At 37.3% G+C, this 22468-nt stretch overlaps 1 protein-coding gene and 1 long non-coding RNA gene across 4 annotated transcripts; both read right to left on the reverse strand.

Moving 5' to 3' along the window:
* Nucleotides 1–857: 857 nt before the first annotated feature.
* On the reverse strand, nt 858–21199 carry LOC141279816 (uncharacterized). Of its 3 annotated transcripts, XM_073813078.1 has the most exons (3): nt 8407–8555; nt 5880–6764; nt 858–2564 (listed from the first exon to the last, which is right to left on the reverse strand). In XM_073813078.1, the coding sequence occupies exons 2-3, from the start codon at nt 6721–6723 to the stop codon at nt 1807–1809; spliced, it is 1602 nt and encodes a 533-aa protein (XP_073669179.1). In that variant the 5' UTR covers nt 6724–6764; nt 8407–8555; the 3' UTR covers nt 858–1806. The 3 variants fall into 3 exon arrangements, with proteins under 3 accessions (XP_073669179.1, XP_073669180.1, XP_073669178.1); XM_073813079.1 differs by lacking the exons at nt 858–2564; nt 8407–8555 and adding an exon at nt 20137–21199 and having other exon boundaries at nt 4972–6471; XM_073813077.1 differs by lacking the exons at nt 858–2564; nt 8407–8555 and adding an exon at nt 20161–21198 and having other exon boundaries at nt 4972–6579.
* On the reverse strand, nt 13653–16620 carry LOC135775185 (uncharacterized). The gene is made up of 5 exons (XR_010543839.2): nt 16156–16620; nt 15694–15736; nt 14765–14821; nt 14599–14697; nt 13653–13809 (listed from the first exon to the last, which is right to left on the reverse strand). It is a non-coding gene; the product is annotated as an uncharacterized lncRNA (long non-coding RNA).
* Nucleotides 21200–22468: the final 1269 nt, after the last annotated feature.

A 22468-nucleotide genomic window follows, 5' to 3' on the forward strand; every position in this document is an offset into this window, starting at 1 on the left:
AAAAAGAGCTCACACTTATTTCAGTCAGCAAAAAGCTCAAGTAAATCATAATATAAGTTTTAAAGTTTTTACTTATTTATAGTTTAGTCATGATAGAAAATGTCTTGTTTTTTCTTACATTTCACTTTTAGTTTCACTTTCAGTTTTTTACCTTCACTTTTGAAACCGTTTACTATCAATCTTTTGATATTCCTGTCATTGTCTTGCCCAACATTATCCAATTTTCTCACGCTTGTCCTAATTTCATATGTTATTACCTCAGTGTTTATAATACTTCAACTTAAGTTTTAACCAAAAACTGACATGATTTCTAGAGAGCAAAGGTTTGGTTAAAAAAATATAAGTAAAATAAATTGTTAAAATGATTTAATGATCATAGTGCTTGTTTAAAAATTAAATGTATGAAAAATAAAACAATTAAAGCAGCTGATAATGCCATTGTTACAGCAAAAAGCTATTGGACTGCGGCGTCACTTTCACCCCAAAATGTTGGAAGCATATTAAGTTTTACTTCCTTTCAGTATACATTTAAGTGAATCACATTTCCACAATACACAAAACACCACCATTAACTTAATATACAAAATTTCAAACAGAAAGACCTACACATGACTTAATATAATAATACAATTCATGTCTTATATTTACCCCATATTTGCATATCACATGAATCTCGTCACAAACACAAACACACACAAACACACACAAACACACACACACAAACACACACACACAAACACACACAAACACACACAAACACACACACACAAACACACACACACAAACACACACAAACACACACACACAAACACACACACACAAACACACACACACACACACACACACACAAACACAAACACACACACACACACACACACACACACACACACACACACACACACAAACACACACACACACACACACACACACACACACACACACACACACACACACACACACACACACACACACACACACACACACACACACACACACACGCGCCATCTCCCACTGAATGAAAAGTATATCTTTTCCATTTTCTCTGATCCCAGGGTTGCCAAATTTGCATAAAAAAACTGAAATACTTGGCAACAGTTAAAGGTCCTGGCAGATCGCAAGCCAGAAAAAATGCGCAAACAGGAAAATCCGCTACATAGAGACAGCTTTTTAATTTGGGACCATTTAATAAATGTAGTAAACCAAAATGTACGAGTAAGTAAAATTCACACATACTCAATAAAGTACAAATACTCAAAAAGTGTACTCAAGTACAGCGCTCAAGTAAATTTAATTCATTACTCTCCACCTCTGGAAAGCCAGCTTTCTTCAGCAAAGCGCTTTTTAGCTGTGAAACTTGAACTTTAAGCCGGTTGGTTGTTGTGATACTTGTCCCACCCCTCCTCCACTGTCATTGGACGACCATGTGAGAACTGACATTGACGAACGGAGCTTTTCACCCAAAGTTGAATATTTCTCAACTCTCGGCGCTCAGCACCGAGTGTGGAAAAACTGCCGAGCGCCAGTTTTTAGCGCAGAAGAAAACTGCTAGCTGCTGGCTTATTTGAAAAACGCAGAGCTTCAATTGGAAATAATTGAATACATGCACTTGCCGCGGGTGTAAAAGCTTTGTTGTTCACGCCCCCTTAAGCTTGAATGACCTTAAGCCAATTTAAAGCAGAAGTATTTCATGAATGTATAATATGTGTGCCAAGATCATTCAGTTCATATCATTATTGCATATGTGATGGAGGCAGCGTATAGTGGCTTTTGCATCCGAGATCTTCAAATGTGAAAATCAGGGTTTTTTTAAGGACTTTCTTCAGTGTGAATTCTCATGTGCCTGTTGAGATCAATCTTACGAATGAAGCTCTTTCCACAATGATCACATCTGTAAGGCTTTTCTCCAGTGTGAATTCTTATGTGGCAGTTGAGTTCGAACTTACGAATAAAACTCTTTCCACACTGATCACATCTGTAAGGTTTTTTCCCAGTGTGAATTCGAAAGTGCTTATTTAAGTCAGACTTGCGAGTGAAGTTTCTTCCACACTGTTCACATCTGTAAAGTTTTTCTCCAGTGTGGATTCTCATGTGCCCATTAAGGTCAGACTTACTAATGAAGTTTTCTCCACACTGATCACATCTGTAAGACTCTTCTCTAGTGTGAATTTGCATGTGCTGATGAAGGTTCGGTTTACTCTTGAAGTTCTTTCCACACTGATCACATCTGTAAGGTTTTTCTCCAGTGTGAAGTCTCTCGTGCTTATTTAGGTCAGACTTGCGAGTGAAGGATCTTTCACACTGATCACAGCTGTAAGGTTTTTCTCCAGTGTGGGTTTTCATGTGCTCATTAAGGTGCCATTTATTCTTAAAAGTCTTTCCACACTGATCACATGTGTGAGGCTTTTCTCCAGTGTGAATTTGCATGTGTTGATTAAGGTGGCATTTATTTTTGAAGTTTTTTCCACACTGATCACATCTGTAAGGTTTTTCTCCACTATGGATTCTCATGTGCCCATTAAGGTGGCATTTTTTATTGAAGGTCTTTCCGCACTGAGGGCAAATAAGAGCATCATTGGCTGTTGCCTTTTGCTTGTTGTTCCTTTTAGGTGATGAATTCCTTACAGTAATCGAGCAGCTCAGAGATTCTTCCTTGGGTATCAAATGATGAGGTTTCTCCTCCACTTCATTGAGTTGTGAAATTTCCTCCTTTACCGCTTTCTGATCTGAAATGAACAGAGAAAATCATTATATAGAATTTGACAGTAAAAAATGGACTGAGAACTTCTGAAACTATAATTGTGTTTGTGTCTTTGTCATTACACTAGAGGCATATACTCTGTGGTCTGAAAGAAGTGTATGGGCAGAATCTGAGGCCTGCACCACATACCACTGTATCATCATGAAACTTGTTACATGTAATCACAGTCATGACCTGTTGTTGCATGCACAGAGAAATAGCGCCACCTAGTGGTCTGGTCTCAGGATAAAAAAAATGGCTTAAAACTGCAGCAAACTGAGCTCTAAAAGCATGAGTCATCAGGGATAATTCCTTTAATGCCTTGGAGTATAATCATTGGTGGATGCCAATTTATTCTCTAACAACCAAACAGAGTTCCCTACCAAGTGTCTAGCAAGACTTATTTAATGCATGGCCTTTATTTAACATGGAGGAGGTTGCAAAACTCAAAAATACCATTGTTTTTCTAAACCATACTTTTGGTTTAATAATGACATGTTTACATATAAAACAGCTGTAAGCACTGTGGGCTCTCTGTTCACATGGGAGGGGTACATGTTCATCAACCACCACCAAAGAACAATTTTGATTCGGGATAAACCCTGTGCATACCTGAATAAATCAAATAACCTTCATCTGCTTCTGTGTCTTCTTGTTTCACTTCTATCCCACAGTCCAGCAGATTCACTGATGTCTTCTGGTCTTCATTACAGACAGAAACCAGAAGATCTGTAGATGTTTGATCAGTAAAGTCACAGAGAGAGACACCAGATACATCCTGGAAATAACATTAAAACAAACAGTTGTGATGATGTACTTTCACTATAAGATCAACACTAAACACACAAACCTCAATCATGATAACAAAGAGTGTTTAAGTGTTTTAATTTATACAAACCTTTGTGTTGAGTTCATCTCTCTGTCTGAGCTTTGACTCCAGTAACGCCACCTCTTTCTTCAGCTGAGAGATTTCTGTCATCAAATCATCAATATCCAGCATGGACAGATCAGTTCCTACTGATTTACAGCACGTCACATTCATCTGATCTCTCATGATGAACATCTAAACACAAACACATCACCATTATAATATTCACACAAAAACATTATTTCAATAAACGACTGCAGCTTTATTAAATCAAGAAACAAAACCTTCCTGACTACAGAAATAACTCTGAAATCTGAAAACACAAAGTGTCTAGTAACCCCCCCCCCCAGCTAATTTATAGTAAACGTCAATAAAACTTTGTTCACCACAAATATAACACAAACACTATATTTACACACAAATAAAAAGAAACACCACCACAACACTGCTAGCTTCTCTTCTTCTTCTTCTTCTGTTGTTTTATGTAAAACGTGGTGAGTTTGCGCCATCTGCTGGTCGGGAGGGTGACGCAACAGCTGCTTGACAACAGTCATTTACCATAGTTACACACACATCCCTACGATTTACCGGTTAGTTATCATATGGGAACAACCAAGAGAAATATCCAACACTGTGTATATATTCTTTTTAAGGAGAAACCGTTCACAGAGTTTGTGTTTTAGTTAAAAGTTTAGTCAAGTTAATAATTGAAGAGCACAAGATTTGCATGTGGAATCTGCACGTGCATGTCTACAGCACAAAGTGTTTTAATAAGCAAGTACTGGCTTAAAATGTTTAATGTTGTGAACGTTGGTCTTCAGAAGAGTTTGGTTTAGTTTATCGAGCAAGGATCTGTGAATATTTCTGCATATTTCAGTCAGCAAAAAGCTCAAGTAAATCATAATATTGACTAGTTTAATTTATTTAAAGTTTAGTCATGACAGAATTTAAAATGTTTTTAGATAAAATAGGAATATCAGCTGCACCTGTGGTGTCCTAATGCCTGCCTCGTTACACCTGAGGAAGGGTATCTAACCTGCACCCTGAAGGCGAAAGTTTTTCCATTTACTCTTTTTCAATAGACAATACTGCAAAACAGTTTACTATCAAGCTTTGATATTCCATTTTAGTGTTATTGGCAAACATTACAAAATCATGCATGTCATCAACATGTTGGTATTACTTTTAAAAAGTATATAAACTAATAATTACATTTGAACTGAAACAACATGGTTTCTAAAGAGCAAAGGTTTTGTTAAACTACATATATATATATATATATATATATATATAAAATGTGAAATAAACTGTTAAAGGATTTGATGATCATAGTGAATGATGTTATTCTCCGTTGTCAATGTCAAAATTCTGGTTGGATTTCAGCTTTATTGTACATTTAAACAAAGCAGTTGATAATGCCACAGTAACAGCAAAAAGCTACTGGACTGCCGAATCACTTTAACCCAAAAATGTTGGAAGCATATTGAGTTTCACTTCCTGTCAGTATACGTTAAGGGTTAATCACATCTTTTAAGTACACAACACCAATGAAGAACACCTATTTCATTGATAAAAACACTGTTATTTTGTGTACTTGGTAAAATACAATGCATTCGCGTGGTTTAAAAAACATGTTATTTTCCACATACCGTACATTTTTGCTGCTCAAGATTTCACTCTCTTCCTGAAACGGACTGATTTGGTACAAAACCAGCTTTGGCCAACTAATCTTTACATTGTGATTGGCCTGAATACCTCTGAAGTCAGCCGGAAATGTGATGCTCTTTACCATATTTGAAAGATTAGGTCGCAATGCTAACAGGAGTTAACTTACAGGCCAAAGCAGGAGGTATTATGATAATGTCGGTCTTTACTACATCACCAATCCCAGGAAGTAAACTGTTTCCGTTTCTTTGTTGTAGTCCAAGAAAAGAGATTTATGTTGGAAACGATAACTTGCGTCATCGTTTACTTTGGGGTTTGTACCTTTTGCATATCGTTAACATGTACTGATACACAATTACACATGAAAGGAAATGTAAAAACTTGAATTGGACAATAGGTGCTCTTTAATAGATTCTGCCAACAAACCGGTATTTCTGAATGGTCTGACGTTGGGCTTGAGCCAATTTGAAGCAGAAGTATTTGATGAACGTTTAATACCAGCCAAGAACATCTGGTTGTTTTCATTATCTCATAATTGATGAAGGTGCTGATTAGTGGCTTTGCTTCTGAACTCTTTAAATGTGAAAATCAGCATAGTAAGGTTTTTTTAAGGACTTTCTTCAGTGTGAATTCTCATGTGCCTTTTGAGATCAAAATTACGAATAAAGGTCTTTCCACAATGATCACATCTGTAAGGCTTTTCTCCAGTGTGGACTCTCATGTGCCGTTTGAGAAGGGACTTACGATTGAAGGTTTTTTCACACTGATCACAGCTATGAAGTTTTTCTCCAGTGTGAATTGGCATGTGGTGTTTAAGGTTCCATTTACTGCTGAAGGTCTTTCCACACTGATCACATCTGTAAGGTTTTTCTCCAGTGTGAATTCTTATGTGCTCATAAAGGCGGCAATTATTTTTAAAACTCTTTCCACACTGATCACATCTGTAAGGCTTTTCTCTAGTGTGAATTTGCATGTGCTGATTAAGGTTCCACGTACCCCTGAAGCGCTTTCCACACTTATCACATCTGTAAGGCTTTTCTCCAGTATGAATTTTCATGTGCTTATTAAGGTCAGGCTTGCGAGTGAAGGTTTTTCCACACTGATCACAGCTGTAGGGTTTTTCTCCAGTGTGGGTTCTTGTGTGCTCATTAAGGTGCCATTTATTCTTAAAACTCTTTCCACACTGATCACATGTGTAAAGCTTTTCTACTGTGTGGATTCTCATGTGCCCATTAAGGTCAGACTTACGAATGAAGTTCTTTCCACACTGATCACATCTGTAAGGTTTTTCTCCAGTGTGAATTTGCATGTGGTGATTAAGATAACATTTCTTAGTGAAGGTCTTTCCGCACTGAGGGCAAATAAGAGCATCATTGGCTGTTGCCTTTTTGCCAGTTATCAAGCAGCTCAGAGATTCTTCTTTGGGTATCAAATGATGAGGTTTCTCCTCCATTTCATCGAGTGGTGAAATTTCCTCCTTTACCGCTTTCTGATCTAAAACGAACAGAGAAATGTATTATGAAGAATTTGACACAGTAAATCATGCACTGAGAACTTCTGCAACCATAATTACGTTTGTGTCTTTGTCATTATTTGTTAAACATTAGAGGCAGATACTTAAACCCCTGGGGTCTGAGGGTATTTTGGGGCCCTGGAGAAGTTTGGACTTTGTTCGCATATACATAGCTTATGGATTAAATATTAATGACGAAATGTCAAAATTTCCACCAGATACTCCAGAAATGGCACAAAAAATCAAAAGGCCATTAGGTCACTGAACTCCAATTATCTCCAAAACATGTGCAATTGTAGTATATATTGTTGGTTTTTCTTTTATCTTTCCTTTATATAGATTTTATAATTTCCTTATTTATTTATTATGCACAGGCCATGAATGCAATGCAATTTCATTGAATACTCAACAATAAAGATTAAATTAATTTAAATTCAATGTATTACTCCTCAACAAAGTGAGATATTTTTACCAGATTTGACACATTGAGGTCACACACAAAAAATATGGTAAGCCTGCACCACTACTCGGCCTTACAATTTAACAAAACCTTTGACGGCAAACAAGCCAAATATGGTCATACAGTTGTGTATCATCATGAAACTTGTTTTATCATAGCGCCACCTAGTGGTCTCGAGATATGAAAAATGGCTTTAAATGGCAGCAAACTCAGATTGTAGATCATGAGTCATTATGGATCATTCCTTTCATGGCTTGGAGTATAATCATTGGTGAATGTCAATTCTCTCTCTATCAACCAGAGTTCCCTAGCAACTGTTTAGCAAGACTTATTTCTTGATGTCAGAATATCCTAGAGACACAGGGGTGGTCTCTTTCCACTCATGGCTTGGAGTATATCAATTAATTTAAGCCCTTTCACTCCCTAGCAAGCAATAAAAATACCCTAGCAACCATTTAACAAGACCTATATCTCTGCTTCAGAACATTGTAGAGAAATAGGGGTGGGCTCTTTTGACTCGATAATACCATTGTAACATTTGTGACACCAGTTGTCACTGCAAGCACCACTCACATTTTCTTCAGTGTTCTAGTTGTACATGCAAACAACTAGCACACAACTTTTCCGTGAAAATGGATGGAGAGAGTTTAGTAAACAAGAACATAACAGAACTTTTGTATTCTTTCGCCTGAAATCATGAGGTTTTCTTTCAGTTCTTTAAACTGCTTATTTCCTTTTGTTAACTTGTTAGGCTTTTACCCCGATAATGCTGCATGCAGCTATATTTATATTTAATGTTTATGCAATATTAAACTGTACCTGTTAAAATGATTTGCAGCATCTAGGTTACAATGTGTCATTAGTTTGGCCTAAATAATACATCGTACTAACAAATATTTATGACATTGTGTAGTATAGTGAATATAAAAAAAATAGTGGAGTGAGGTGAAACCAGAACAAAGCACAAGTTGTTATTTAGCTGATCATTTCATTTAATTTTACACTGTAAAAATTGACTGTTAGTTACATTAGTTAGAATAAATGGGAAGGAATGATATTGATATGACTATATACCGAACTAGGTGTAATAATCAGGTCTACCAAGAGAAGTCTTACAAAAGTGACAAGTAATATCTGTGATCCAGGAAAAACCCTGTACATACCTGAATAAATCAAATAACCTTCATCTGCTTCTGTGTCTTCTTGTTTCACTTCTATCCCACAGTCCAGCAGATTCACTGATGTCTTCTTGTCTTCATTACAGACAGAAATCAGAAGATCTGTAGATGTTTGATCAGTAAAGCCACAGAGAGAGACACCAGATACATCCTGTAAAATAACATTAAAACAAACAGATAATAAAATAAAGAGCTTTTATACATTTAAACTAATGTGAAGTTCAATATAACATTCATAGATAAAGAAATGAAACCAAATGACCAAAACCAAATATAAAAATATCAAGTTTTATTTTTGAAAGAACTACTTAATAGTAAAAGACCAAACTAAAATATTTTAATGCAAATTAAAACAAAAACACTTTCATCCACCAAGCTAATAATTACTATGTAGAGCAACAATGCATATCTTTACATTTGACAGACAGACAGTCATTCAAAGTGACTGTAATACGTTTTAGGTTGAGAAAACTTAAAAGTCTGAATACTCTTACTGAATGATGTCCCATGAGTTATTTGGCGTAACACAAAGTTTTCACGTGGTTTATGGCTAAAAAAACACATTATTTTCCTCATACCGTGCATTATTGTTGCTCCTCTATGCCCCACCTTTCTAAAACGTGTTAATTTCTACAAAGCTTTTCATTCTGGTGTGCTCCAAATGGCCAGCTATCCAGTGTTTTGTTACTGGATGAATACCTCAAACGAGTGCAGAGGCGATTCTAGGGTTAGAGCTTTAGGGGTGCTGAGCACCCAATGAGCTCCGCTGCCACCACACGCTCTTTTTTCCTACAGAAACCAATAATATGTCTATTGTAAAATAGCTATCATTTTAACATTGGTTCAACTAACTCCAAAATAAAGATTTTTTTGGAGACCTTTCAGGCATGAAAATGGGTCAGGGGTGAAAAAGATGAGAAGAGAGCATGCTCCCCCTTAGTTTAAATTACATATTTTAAAGCATCAATCTGATTAGTTTTCAGATGCATTTTTTTTGCCAACCTTTTTATTTCTAATTAATGGTGAGCTAGCACATTTTTGCCATTAATGCCATATTAAAGTCTCAGGACAAAAGGTGGGCTACACCAGCAGTGTGGGTATGGTTTTATGTGAATATACAGTGTATCGTTTTAAGCCTTTGTCAAAATGACAAATCTCCTAATTTATAACTTTTATGCCTACAACATATGGTAGGTTTATTAATAGTTTGTTAATTTGCAGCTTTTCTTTTAACAGTTCTTTAATTGAACCATTACCTTTATTATATGTCTAAAACAAAACACTTGTGACTCCTGCACTAAGGGTTAAAAACGTTATCCCCTTCATATTAGTCTATATGTGACAAACTAAAAAAATATTTATTGTCTAGTTTGATAGTCAGACAGTTAGTGATTTCACACATAACTTACCGGTAGCCTACTGGTGGTATACAGTGATATGTAGTTTGTTTTCACTCTGTTCCAAACGCCATGTTTTCATGACGACTGACCAGAAAAGACGCACGTGATGTCATGTTTACATGACTCCCGATTGTTAAAATAAGTCTCAAATTAACGATAAATCATACAATAAACTTTAACAACGGAGACACACGCATGCAACTACTACCCACTGAGACGCACTGCATGCGTCTTGCGGAAGAACATTGTAACCGGCGCTACTTCTCTCCGTTTAAGTCTATGGACGAGTCACCCAGATACTTTGCTACTCCGCAGCGCGCGGGTACCCGCCAGACTAAAATAATCCGAAAATAAACACTTATTATAGAGGGTTTTCACGACGCGTCATCAGAGCGGTAGTCGCCATGTTGGAGGCACTCCGCATTACAACAGAGCACAGGCACTGATGTATATCCTGAACGTCGTCAAGGAAAATGGCTAATTATTGCCGTGTTTGAGATTGTACCAATAGGACAGTTCGAGAAAAACGTTTGGAATATTATCGACTTCTAAAAGTTATTAAATACCAGGGAAAGGGATGCAAAAAAATAATAAGAGGAGGCGCTTGTGGTTGGCAAAGCTCAAGAAAAAGAGTAGTATTGTATTAGATATATGATTGAAGTACATAAAGTATAAAACAAGTATGCTTCTACTTGTTGTGCCTTATTTAAAGAGTATTTAATATGTACTTTTACTGTTTGCACAAAATGTACTTAAACACAACTAAAATTTGCGCTGCAATGCCTTAGTGCCAGTGTGCTTAATTGCTCATTTTCTATTGTAATGAAAATAATATTTTTAATAGTAAATGGTAAAAACAATGCTTTTATTGTTTTACTGTGTCCTTATTTTACTGTAAAGCACTTTGGTAGGACACTGGCTATTTTAAATTTGCTATATAAATAAAGCTGACATATTTCTATAAATAAATAAATATGATATATTTATCACATATGGGCTCGGCATGAAAAACAGGTAGTTGACTAACTTATATCGGGATATGCAACTGAAGAAAGAATCGCCGGGTTGTCACGGATCCAAGAAGAGGGAGCTAACTCGTATCTGCACCGCCAATAAATTGTAATTTCTCGAAATATCATGCCTTTTCTTGTGCCCCAAGTCCTTCCCTATATGCCTTTGTATCTTGGACGCATTTTCTGCTGTTTAGACATGTCTACATTCACTTAAAGTTTCCAAAGCGCACAATAATCCATTGTACTCCGTTCAGTTCTTTACACCGAGTGCCTCCACAATGACCGCGCATCCGGGTTACCGCCCAGATCGTGACGTCGGTGAAAACCCTCTATACGTGTACCATGGTGATTCATTATAAGACAAAAACACAGCTTGAAAGATTGATTCGTGATGTACTCGCTCATTATAAACATAACGTAAACATTTTGTAAGATTTGAACAAAAAAGTTGCATCACAACACTTTTAACTGATTCTCACTCTGCGTGTGTTTCGCACTGAATGGTCGGGCTAAGCGATGCAGGTACAGAGAAGTAGAAGAAGAGGATGACACCATTTGCTAAGCAGGGAGGTTTTCATTTTCTACCTTATTATTCATTTTAAACCACAAACTACGGAGTATGTTTTGGACATTATTTAACCTGGTCAAAGACGAACGAACATTTTAGAATAATTAAATTTCTTGCCCCAAGTTTTAGGGGTGCTGAGCTCCTTTTTAGGGGGGCTAGCCTCGCCCATGAACGAGTGACAGAAATGTGGCACTCCTTAACATATTTAGTATCAGCACCCAACAGGAGTTAATGTTTTTGTTACTATCTTATCAATACGAGCCAGAATCTGATTCAGAAAAAGCAGATGACCAAGCTGATCGATTAACTTTACTAGCGCAGCTTGCACAGAATGAATTAAGATAATAATGTGCATCATGTCCACAACCCTTGCGTTAATTGTGGTCCACGAAGAGAGATTTCAGACAGTTGAAATTTAACTCACGTCATCGTAGACTTTGGGATTTGTTACTTTGCAGATCATTAACATGTACTACACCAAAAGACATGTAAAATCATGAAACAGAAAATAGGGTCTCTTTAACTTATACAAACCGTGTTGAGTTCATCTCTCTGTCTGAGCTTTGACTCCAGTAACGCCACCTCTTTCTTCAGCTGAGAGATTTCTGTCATCAAATCATCAATATCCAGCATGGACAGATCAGTTCCTACTGATTTACAGCACATCACATCCATCTGATCTCTCATAATGAACATCTGAACACAAACACATCACCATTATAATATTCACACAAAAACATTATTTCAATAGAATTATAAACGACTGCAGCTTTGTTAAATCAAATACATGTAAAATCATGAAACATAAAATAGGGACAAAAACAAATGAGAAAAACCTTACTAACTGACTACAGAAATAATTCTGAAAACACAAAGTGTCTAGTAACTCAGCAATTTACATTAAACAAGAATAAAACTTTGTTCACCACAAAGACAACACAAACATTATTCACACACACAAATAAAAAGCAAACACAACACTTTACTGGTGCTCGTAAGTTGCTCTTCTTCTTCATCTGTTGTTTTATGTAACACGCGGTGAGTTTGCGACATCTGCTGGACGAGAGCGTGACGCAGCAGCTGCTCAGCTGCTTGACAACAGTCATTTGCCATTGTTACACACACATCCCTACGATTTACCTCAGTTAGTTATCATAATAGGGCAACCAAGAGAAATATCAAACTCTGTATATATTCGTTTAAATAGAAACCGTTCAGCTTTTGTTTTACAAATTCGTAAAAAGTTCAGTCAACCCTGCTGAAAAAAACAGCTAAAACCAGCTTAAGCTGGTCAAGCTGGTTTTAGCTGGTCTCCCAGCCTGGTCATAGCTGGTGTATCATGCTGGTTTAAGAGGGGTTTTGGCGACTTTTTTTAGCTGGTCAGGCTGGTTTTAGCTGGTCAGGCTGGTCTTGGCTGGTCAGGATGGCTGGTCTTAGCTGGTCAGGCTGGCTTTAGCTGGGCAGGCTGGTTTTAGCTGGTTTAAGCTGGCCAGGCTGGTTTAAGATGGTCTTAGCTGGTTTTAGCTGGTCGGGTGGCTGGTCTTAGCTGGTCAGGCTGGTTTTAGCTGGTCAGGCTGGTTTTAGCTGGTCAGGCTGGTTTAAGCTGGCCAGGCTGGTTAAAGCTGGCCAGGCTGGTTTTAGCTGGTCTTAGTTGGCCAGGTTGGTTTTAGCTGGTTTAAGCTGGTCTTAGCTGGCCAGGCTGGTTTTAGCTGGTTTAGGCTGGTCTTAGCCTCTCAGCCGGCATTTCAACGTTGAATCAACGTCAGGTACCAACGTTGAATCAACGTTGAATTACCTTTTGGTTTTGCAAAGTGAATCAAAGTTGACTTCACAACGTTGTTTCAATGTTGATTTCACAACATTTTAATGTTGTTTCAACGTCACACTTTCAATAAAGGTGAATCAAGGTTGATATCGCGACGCAGTTTTAACACACTTTTTAACACTAAATATAGATTTTTACTTAACATTTCAATACTCACCAAATGATTTGCTGTACATATCATGTTTTTAGTGTAATTATTACAAGAATGCAATTTGCTGCTCATTACCTACAGTACAACCCCATCCATAAAACTAAACACCTTAAGTAGTTTGAATTTGAATGATGGCATGTGCCTACCCTTTCTAAATAAACATAAAAGCAGCTGTTAAAATTGATCTTTCTTTCAAACAGTTAGGTTTCCAGTTAGTAGTGCAGAAGTGGAATATTCCAAATACAGAATAAAAACATAAAATACGAAAACAAAATAATATTTAAAAGTAATTTTATTCATCTGAATAGAAACAAATATTCTAGGAAAACTGCAAATATGAATTTTGTTGTAGGTTTAGCTCACAGTCTTCTTATGGCCACCAACACCCTTCCATTCTGGCTCATACTGTACTTAAAACCTGATGACAGCATCTAAAGAGAAAACAAAGTTATTTCATTTTCCAAAAATGATGCATTTTTAGCCCATGTATAAAAAAAATCTTATTGCACATCAGGGTGTGTGTGTGTTCTTTAATAGTCTGTCTAGAAACATAGCATAGCCATCTGATGAAGGAAGAAAGCTGTTGTGTTTACAAAGGTGACAATAAGCTTCAATCAAGATCACTACAGTGCAATCAGAAAGTATTCAGGGTAGACCCCTTTCACATTTAAATTTTAAGGTGGTTGCATGATACTGTAATTGTTTAGATATTTTCCTCATAAATCTTCAATACATACCCCATGACAAAGTAAAAACTGAATTTTAGAAACTTCTGCAAATGTATGAAAAAAGAAAACTGCAATATTATATTTACATTATACATATTCAGATCATTTGCATCAATATCTGCAATTTAGCTCAGCTACCTCCAATTTCTCTTGATGGTTGCTGATGGGTTCTGATGAACACATGAAGATATTTTGAGAATGGCTGTAACCAAACTGACCGGAAGCACCATTGACTTCCTTAGTAGGATAAAAGAATACTATAGAAGTGAATGGTGCTTCTGATCGCTTTGGTTACAAATCAATCCAGGAGTTGCAAAGATTGCTGTGTCATACCCAAAAAGACCTGAGGCTGTAACTGCTACTTCAAAAGGTGCTTCAACTAAGTACTGAGTAAAGTAAAATAATTTAACCCCCCCAAGAGATGCTGAAGAGAGCAAACATTGACTGGTTGCTTTACGTGTGGGTCAAACAGCCTTTTGTGCAGTCACTTACCAATAAAAGCTAAGATGGACTCCAGACCTTCTGCACTGTCTGTGAAAGACTTCAAACTCGCCCAGACCAACAAGGCATCTTGTTAGAAAACATCTCGACCTGATCAAAAAAAATTTGATTAGGAGATGTTCTGGTCCTATTTTTAATATATGTTTTACAAACTTACCACAGGTGATCTGGCAAAGCAAAGACTTCCCAAATCTCCTCTTCAGGCTCATCTTAGCTATCATTGCATTTGATAAAGTTCAGAAAAAGAAAAACATATTTCATTAGTATACAATCATAAATGTATGTTTTGTTTAGAAATACAAAAAACTGTGGCCCAAGTACAACTTTGAAATAAATAAAGAATGTTTAATTTTTTTCTCATGGTACACTGTCACTTCACTACTTTTTGAGCGGTACAGATTTGGGCATCTGGAAAGACACATGACTTCACCTCTGTGTATTTTATCACACTTCTTCAAATTGCATGGTAATCTGCCTACAATAAAAAACAAGTCATGGCCCCTTTTCAAAAGAAAATATAAATTGTGAAATACAAAACACTGCATCTTAGTTATTATGATTAGTAGAATTTGATCTGAATACAAAACAAATACTAAATGCATTGTAATGTTGTAGGGGAGATGCTTCAAAAATAAATTGTAAATGATTGATTTCTATTACAACATGCTAGCTTGGTGGTGCGTTACAATGGTGGGTGGCAGCTCATGGACATAGCCATCATTTAAAAAATTATGATTAAAACCATAATACATAAAGATAGAAAATAATGCTGTTATGTACACCACCACTAAGACCAATTTTATATGTCAATATGAAGCCTCTCTAAAACTTATGTCAACATCCACTCTGAACTATGAATTAACTTTTGTCTCTGTCTATTGAAAACAAAGGGTTTGAAATATGTAAGCCTACATACTGTAGAAGGAATAGTGACATACAAAAGAAATGAATTGCTGTGCTGAACAATAACCATTGTATCCTAAATGATTTTCTTATATTTTCCTAATGACAATAATAAACCAGATATGCACTTTTTGAGCACTTATGTTTTGGATGCAAATATAAACACAAAGTAATAATACTTACTCTTCAGCCAATGGAAAACATCAAAACACAACAAGAAAATGACCTGTAAAGAAAAGTGAACATAAATATACAATAGTTATTAATCCAGAATTGATGGCTTCTGTTTAAATTCTTAACCGTTTTAACAGGCTACTGTAAACTGTGTGCCCGTACTGTAAGTTAAATAACCTTACATTTACGCGTCAAACCCTACATTGAAATAACTTGCGTTATAATTAACTAAACAATGTCAAATAAATTTGAAGAACGAGGATAACACATTTTTATAGAAGGTAAAGACAAATAAAAGATCTGCACTACACTAGCTCAGATGCGTCACGAGCTCAGTCAAACCACTGCATCAACAGTCAACATTAAAGTTCAGAATATTTTAGTCATATCGAATTAACTGTTACTAAAAACAAAATAAACATAACTGTGAACTTATTTTAATGACTTAACCAGGAATTAATAAAAACTTACCTTAGAATTTGCCATAGAAATGAAAACTGTCGTCTGAGGTAAACGGTTAAAATCCACTTTGAACTCACGAGGACGGAGGCGCTTGCCCGCAAATACGTGTGTTCGACTTCTTGCTGCGCTGACAGGTTGATAACGTCAATGTACCGCGAGAGTGTAATTTCTTGACTCGCTCTCGCGATACATTGACGTCATCAACGTATGATGTCGGTTCTCGCAGTGCTGCATGAAGTCGAACATGACTAATAACCATAGCTATTAACACATAACAAAAGACAACATGTAAAAAAAAAACAATAAAGATGGTAAAAAAGATGTCCCACGTCCAGACTGAACTGAAAATTAGAACAATAAATATTTCTTGTATTAAAATAAACAGAAATATTGTGCTTTTAAAACATAGCTTTTTAGATCTTCACCCGGGGGTGGGTTCAATTATTTCATAAGCATGCATGGACATTTTGTTCTAAATGGATAGAGCTTAAAAAAAAAAATATATGGTTTTATTATAATAAAAGTGTAGTAACTGGTTTTTGTATGCTTTATTTAACAACAACAACAAACATCAAAAGAAAATTATCTGCTAAGATAATAACAACCAATGATAATTTGGGGGCCCATTTGGGATGTGGTGTGAGTTTGCCCTGCCCACACTGTCCCACAGTATACCCCACAGTGGGCCTGCATGGGCATGTTTTGCTTACAAAAGGCTGAGGGACCTGTCTGTGGCACCGTAAAGAAAGCCGATAAAAGGTTGGATGTTATTATATTATTATTGGTATTCTTAAAATGTATATTTTAAACGTTATATTTTAGACATTGTGATGAAAATATAATAAAAATAAAACAAAATCCATCTCCTGAATTCATATGGAAATCACATGCCCCACCAGTGTTAAAATCAATCAAATAGTATACATAAAATATTTTTAGCCTCTTAAACATTATATAATATGAGCAACCTAGAAAAATATTTACCAAAAAGTCACTTGTTTTGAAAGGGAAAAATAAAGATACAAAGATGATTTATTTGCATGTGTCTAATATATTTTTAACTTGATCAATTACTTTTGTTAAATTTAAAAAATATAAGTATTTTCATTAAATGAGTTTTTAAATTTTTATCTAAAGGATTCACAAATAAAAATGTCATAAAACAACCGTTTACCATTCACCGTACTGGCATTATTTCAACCAAATTTCAACGTTGATTTTTAAGCATTGTATTAACCTTTTGCAATCGTTTACCATTCACCGTTGTTTCAACATTGTATCAATGTTGAAAAAACAACTGAGGTTATTTCAACCAAATTTCAATGTTGAAGGTTGGTCATGCCTGCTTGGTGGTCAGGCTGGCTTGTCTTAGCTGGTTTAAGCTGGCCAGGCTAGGAGACCAGCTTGACCAGCCAGGCTGGGAGACCAGCTTGACCAGCCATAATACCAGCCTGGCCAGGCTGGGAGACCAGCTTGACCAGGCTGGGAGACCAGCTTGAACAGCCATAATACCAGCCTGGCCAGGCTGGGAGACCAGCTTGACCAGCCTGGCCAGCCTGGGGGACCACCTTGACCAGGCTGGGAGACCAGCTTGACCAGCCGTAATACCAGCCTGGCCAGGCTGGGAGACCAGTTTGACCAGCCTGGCCAGCCTGGGAGACCAGTTTGACCAGCCTGGCCAGCCTGGGAGACCAGCTTGACCATCATGGCCAGCCAGGGAGACCAGCTTGACCAGCCTGGCCAGCCTGGGAGACCACCTTGACCAGGCTGGGAGACCAGCTAAAACCAGCTATTTCCATCTTAAACCAGCTAAAACCAGCCAACCAGCTTAGGCTGGTTTAAGCTGGTTTTTTCAGCAGGGAAGTGAATAATTCAATAGCACAGCCAGGATTCACGCAATTTACAGAGAATTAATGAGCAATCTGCACGTGCATGTCATGAGCACAAAATGTTTTAATAAACAAGTCCTGTTTTTAAAACGTTAAAATGTCAAGGGAACGTTGGTCTTCAGAAGAGTCTGGTTTAGTTCATCAATCAATCTGTATTTCTGCTTACTTCAGTCAGCAAAAGCTCACGCCATAGCCTAGTTTAAATTTATTTAGTCATGATATAATTAAAAATGTATATTTTTTTCTTACATTCAATAGGAATATCAGCTGCACCTGTGACTCCCTTAAAAACCTTACCAGGGTTCCTTTTTCCTTCACTTACAATTTTTCAGTAGACCCTTTTAGCAGAGGTGGACAATATTTAGTTACATTAGTTACATTTCCAAGCATCTGTGCTTTATTAGGGTGTTTGTCTTGGGAAAATTTTTACTTTACTACATTCTAAAGCATAGCAACATACTGTGCATTCTCTCTTGCATATTATAATGTATTTAATACCTAATTACATTAAAATTGTGTACTTTTACTTGAGTAAATGTACTTTAATGTACTTAAATATTACATGTAAAACAAAAACTTGTATTTATGGAATGTAAAATATGATAATATGCTTTGTAATGTATGTTTTCAAAGAAAAACACTGATAAAATACAAATACTTGGAAAATACTTTTAAGTAGAAAGTAAAATACTTCAGTAGTAGTCAGTGGGGTGTAACCGCAGTCACTTTCGCCGAAGGTGACGTCACGTGCATACCCTCTATAGACGGTTTCATCAGTGACAACATAAACAAACGGCTTTCATGGAACACACGTAACTTCCTGTAAACTCCGCTAAGAACCAATAACCTGTGTGTGTGTGTGTGTGTGTGCGTGCGTGCGTGCGTGCGTAATAAACTATTATAAAGATTTGTTGATTAAGTGATTGATTGTACGTTATTCTCCTTTGTCAATGTCAACATTCAGGTTGGATTTCAGCTTTATTGTACAATTATTTTTTAAACAAACAGTGGATAATGCCATTGTGACAGCAATACGTTCAAGTGAATCAAATGTCCTGAGTACACATAACACCATTAACTTAATATAAAAGCCCCTGATTGTCCAACACTTTGTCACATTTTCTCACATATTTTACATTTTCTAGCGCTTCTCTTTCCAGTATGTTACTTCCAGACTCTATGAAACCCTTCTTCTGAAACGCTGTGATTGGTCAAGTTGTCTGTTGTGTAGTGTTAGGACAGGGACACACCAAACCGATGGCAACAAGGTAGCGCAGACTGAGATGCTGGCTGACATTGACCCTTGAGGATGCATAAAAAGCGAACCATACTTAGAATTTAAGTCTACAGCAAAATACTACATAAGCACTTTAGAGGAGTTCACGCTAAAGTTTAAGCATGGAAATATTCTTCGGACGTTACTGCAAATATGATAGGGAACGCTTACAGTGTGGAGTAGAGAGAAAAGTCATGCCCTGAATAGGGCTGTGACAGTATTTTACCACAGCGATGGTAATGCACCAAGAAAAGGCAGTGGTCATAGAATGTGTGTGGAGAGGGGATCAGATATATGTTTCTTAACAAACGTGCATGTTCATAAGCACCGCTATCTTTTCCGCCTGTGGTTGCTCTTCACAACTTCAAGCAATGCTTAGGTTACTTGGCAACGCAGGAGCTCTAGAGTTCCCAACATCTTTGAAGAGGATGAAAGCAGCGCACTCACGTGTCCCACTTGGTTTTAGCCACCCTATTGTCGCAAGGGATTACTGGTACTCCTCTTCAATGGTTTAGATCCTATCTGTCTGATAGATCCTTCAGGGTGTCATGGAGGGGCACATTGTCCACAGCCCACCAGATGCTCACTGGGGTTCCTCAGGGATCAGTGCTTGGGCCACTATTTTTCTCCATATACACAACATCCTTAAGACCTATCATACAGGCACATGGCTTCTCCTACCACTGCTATGCTGCTGTCATCCAAATCTTCTTCTCATTTCACCCAGACGATACCACCATGGCAGCACGCATTACAGCCTGATGGGATTGTTACTTTTTCACAACTTCGACCAAGAGAGAATATCTTTCCTCACTGTTCTAAAACCTTTTCTCCAGTGTGAATTCTCATGTGCCTGGTGAGATGGTACATACGAATGAAGCTCTTTCCACACTGATCACATCTGTAAGGCTTTTCTCCAGTGTGAATTCTCATGTGCCTCCTGAAATGGAAATTCCGAATGAAGCTCTTTCCACACTGATCACATCTGTAATGTTTTTCTCCAGTGTGAATACTCATGTGCCTGTTGAGATCACACTTACGAAAGAAGCTATTTCCACACTGATCACATCTGTTAGGTTTTTCTCCAGTGTGAATACTCATGTGCCTGTTGAGATCACACTTACGAAAGAAGTTCTTTCCACACTGATCACATCTGTAAGGTTTTTCTCCAGTGTGAATACTCATGTGCCTCTTGAAATGGAACTTACGAATGAAGCTCTTTCCACACTGATCACATATGTAAGGCGTTTCTCCAGTATGAACTCTCATGTGGCTCTTGAAATGGGACTTACGAATGAAGCTCTTTTCACACTGATCACATCTGTAAGACTTTTCTCCAGTGTGAATTTTCATGTGCCTGTTGAGATCACACTTACGAATGAAGCTCTTTCCACACTGATCACATGTGTAAGGTTTTTCTCCAGTGTGAATACGCATGTGCCTGTTTAGATGGAACTTACGAATGAAGCTCTGTCCACACTGATCACATCTGTAAGACTTTACTCCAGTGTGAATTCTCATGTGCCCGTTGAGATCAAACTTGCCAATGAAGTCCTTTCCACAATGATCACATCTGTAAGGATTTTCTCCAGTGTGAATTTTCATATGCCTATTCAGGTCAGGCTTGCGAATGAAGGTTCTTCCACACTGATCACATCTGTAAGGCTCTTTTCTAGTGTGAATTTGCATGTGCCGATTAAGTTGACCTTTCTTAGGGCAAATAAGAGCATCTTTGGCTGTTGCCTTTTGCGGCAAATCCGGCGCAGTACTCAAGCAGCTCAGAGATTCTTCCTTAGGTATCAAATGATGAGGTTTGTCCTCCATTTCATTGATTTGTGGAATTTCCTCCTTTACCGCTTTCTGATCTAAAATGAGGATAAAATCATTATAAAGAATTTGATGGCAAAAAATGCACTGAAAACTATAATTATGTTTAAAAAGGCAGATACTTTTTATACACACACATTCATGTATAATTTTAAGAAGAAAAAAAATTATATATTAAGTAATTGTCAATAAGAAGTAAATCAATAAAACTTAACGATTGTCGAAAAAGCAAGCATGTGTGAGCGGTGCTTGCGCAAAGCACATACAGCTGGTGAAAACAAGCTGTAGAAGTTAAACTAGCCATGATCACAATGATGCTCGATGCCAAACACACACCTGTGCTTTTTAACATCATGCGAGACAAGGCTGGCTGCTAATGCAACGAAATGGCATCCGCAGTGGATCTGATACAGAAAATGCAAATACGGTTAGGATACTAAAAGCAAAGACCCTCTTCAGGGAAGCCTGCAAGATTAGCATAGCAATGCTGCTATACACAGGGAAGGAGACCAGAAGCCGTTTTTAATAAACAAATTAAAATGTAATCTTAAATTCTGGCAAGAAACTAAAATGTAAACTGTAAATGACGTCGTTACACTCTGAACGCCCGCAACATATATGATTGACCATAATTAATGTGAAATTGCCCCAAATGTCAGTGAACTATGGCTCTGTGTAGTAAACTTCATCTTAAAGGTGCTCTAAGCGAAATCACGCGTTTTAAACCATAAAACATTTTTTGTTACATACAGCAAACATCTCCTCACTATCTGCTTGCTGCCTGTCCGCTGATCAAACTGTAAAAAAATGCGATCTCTGAAGACAGCCCAGGCTTCACAAACTGCAAAAAAAAAACAAAGTGGCCAAACCTAGCACCACGAAACAAAACAAAGTGTTCCAGCCAATAAACGACAAGAAGGATTTGGGGGTGGGGGTTGGGCGCGTTCATGAAAGCACGGAAGGGAGGGGGAGGAGTTAGCTACGCTCTGTTTGTTTGAAAACAGTTCAAACATCAACAAAAAGTGACGTCTCACAGATTAGCTTAGAGCGCCTTTAAAGCAGGTGCACAGCGATTTACTACTAATCAAGGAACCGGCTTTACTGATGAAACACACATGACATCCCCCCGATATATATCGCCCAGCCCTAGAATGAACATGTTCATCTACCATTACCAATGACCAATTTTGATTCAGGAAAAACCCTGAACATACCTGAATAAATCAAATAATCTTCATCTGCTTCTGTGTCTTCTTGTTTCACTTCTATCCCACAGTCCAGCAGATTCACTGATGTCTTCTGGTCTTCATTACAGACAGAAACCAGAAGA

Source organism: Paramisgurnus dabryanus, chromosome 21 (genome assembly GCF_030506205.2).
Source record: "Paramisgurnus dabryanus chromosome 21, PD_genome_1.1, whole genome shotgun sequence".
NCBI classification, from domain to species: Eukaryota; Metazoa; Chordata; class Actinopteri; order Cypriniformes; family Cobitidae; genus Paramisgurnus; species Paramisgurnus dabryanus.

Excerpts from the sequence above, each read along its gene's own strand:
- LOC141279816 (XM_073813077.1), bottom strand. The coding sequence starts at position 21,135 with ATGGAGGACAAACCTCATCATTTGATACCTAAGGAAGAATCTCTGAGC. Across the intron at positions 6,580-20,160 it reads TGTACCATCTCACCAGGCAC|ATGCAAATTCACACTGGAGA; the intron begins ATGAGAATTCAC and ends CTTAATCACCAC.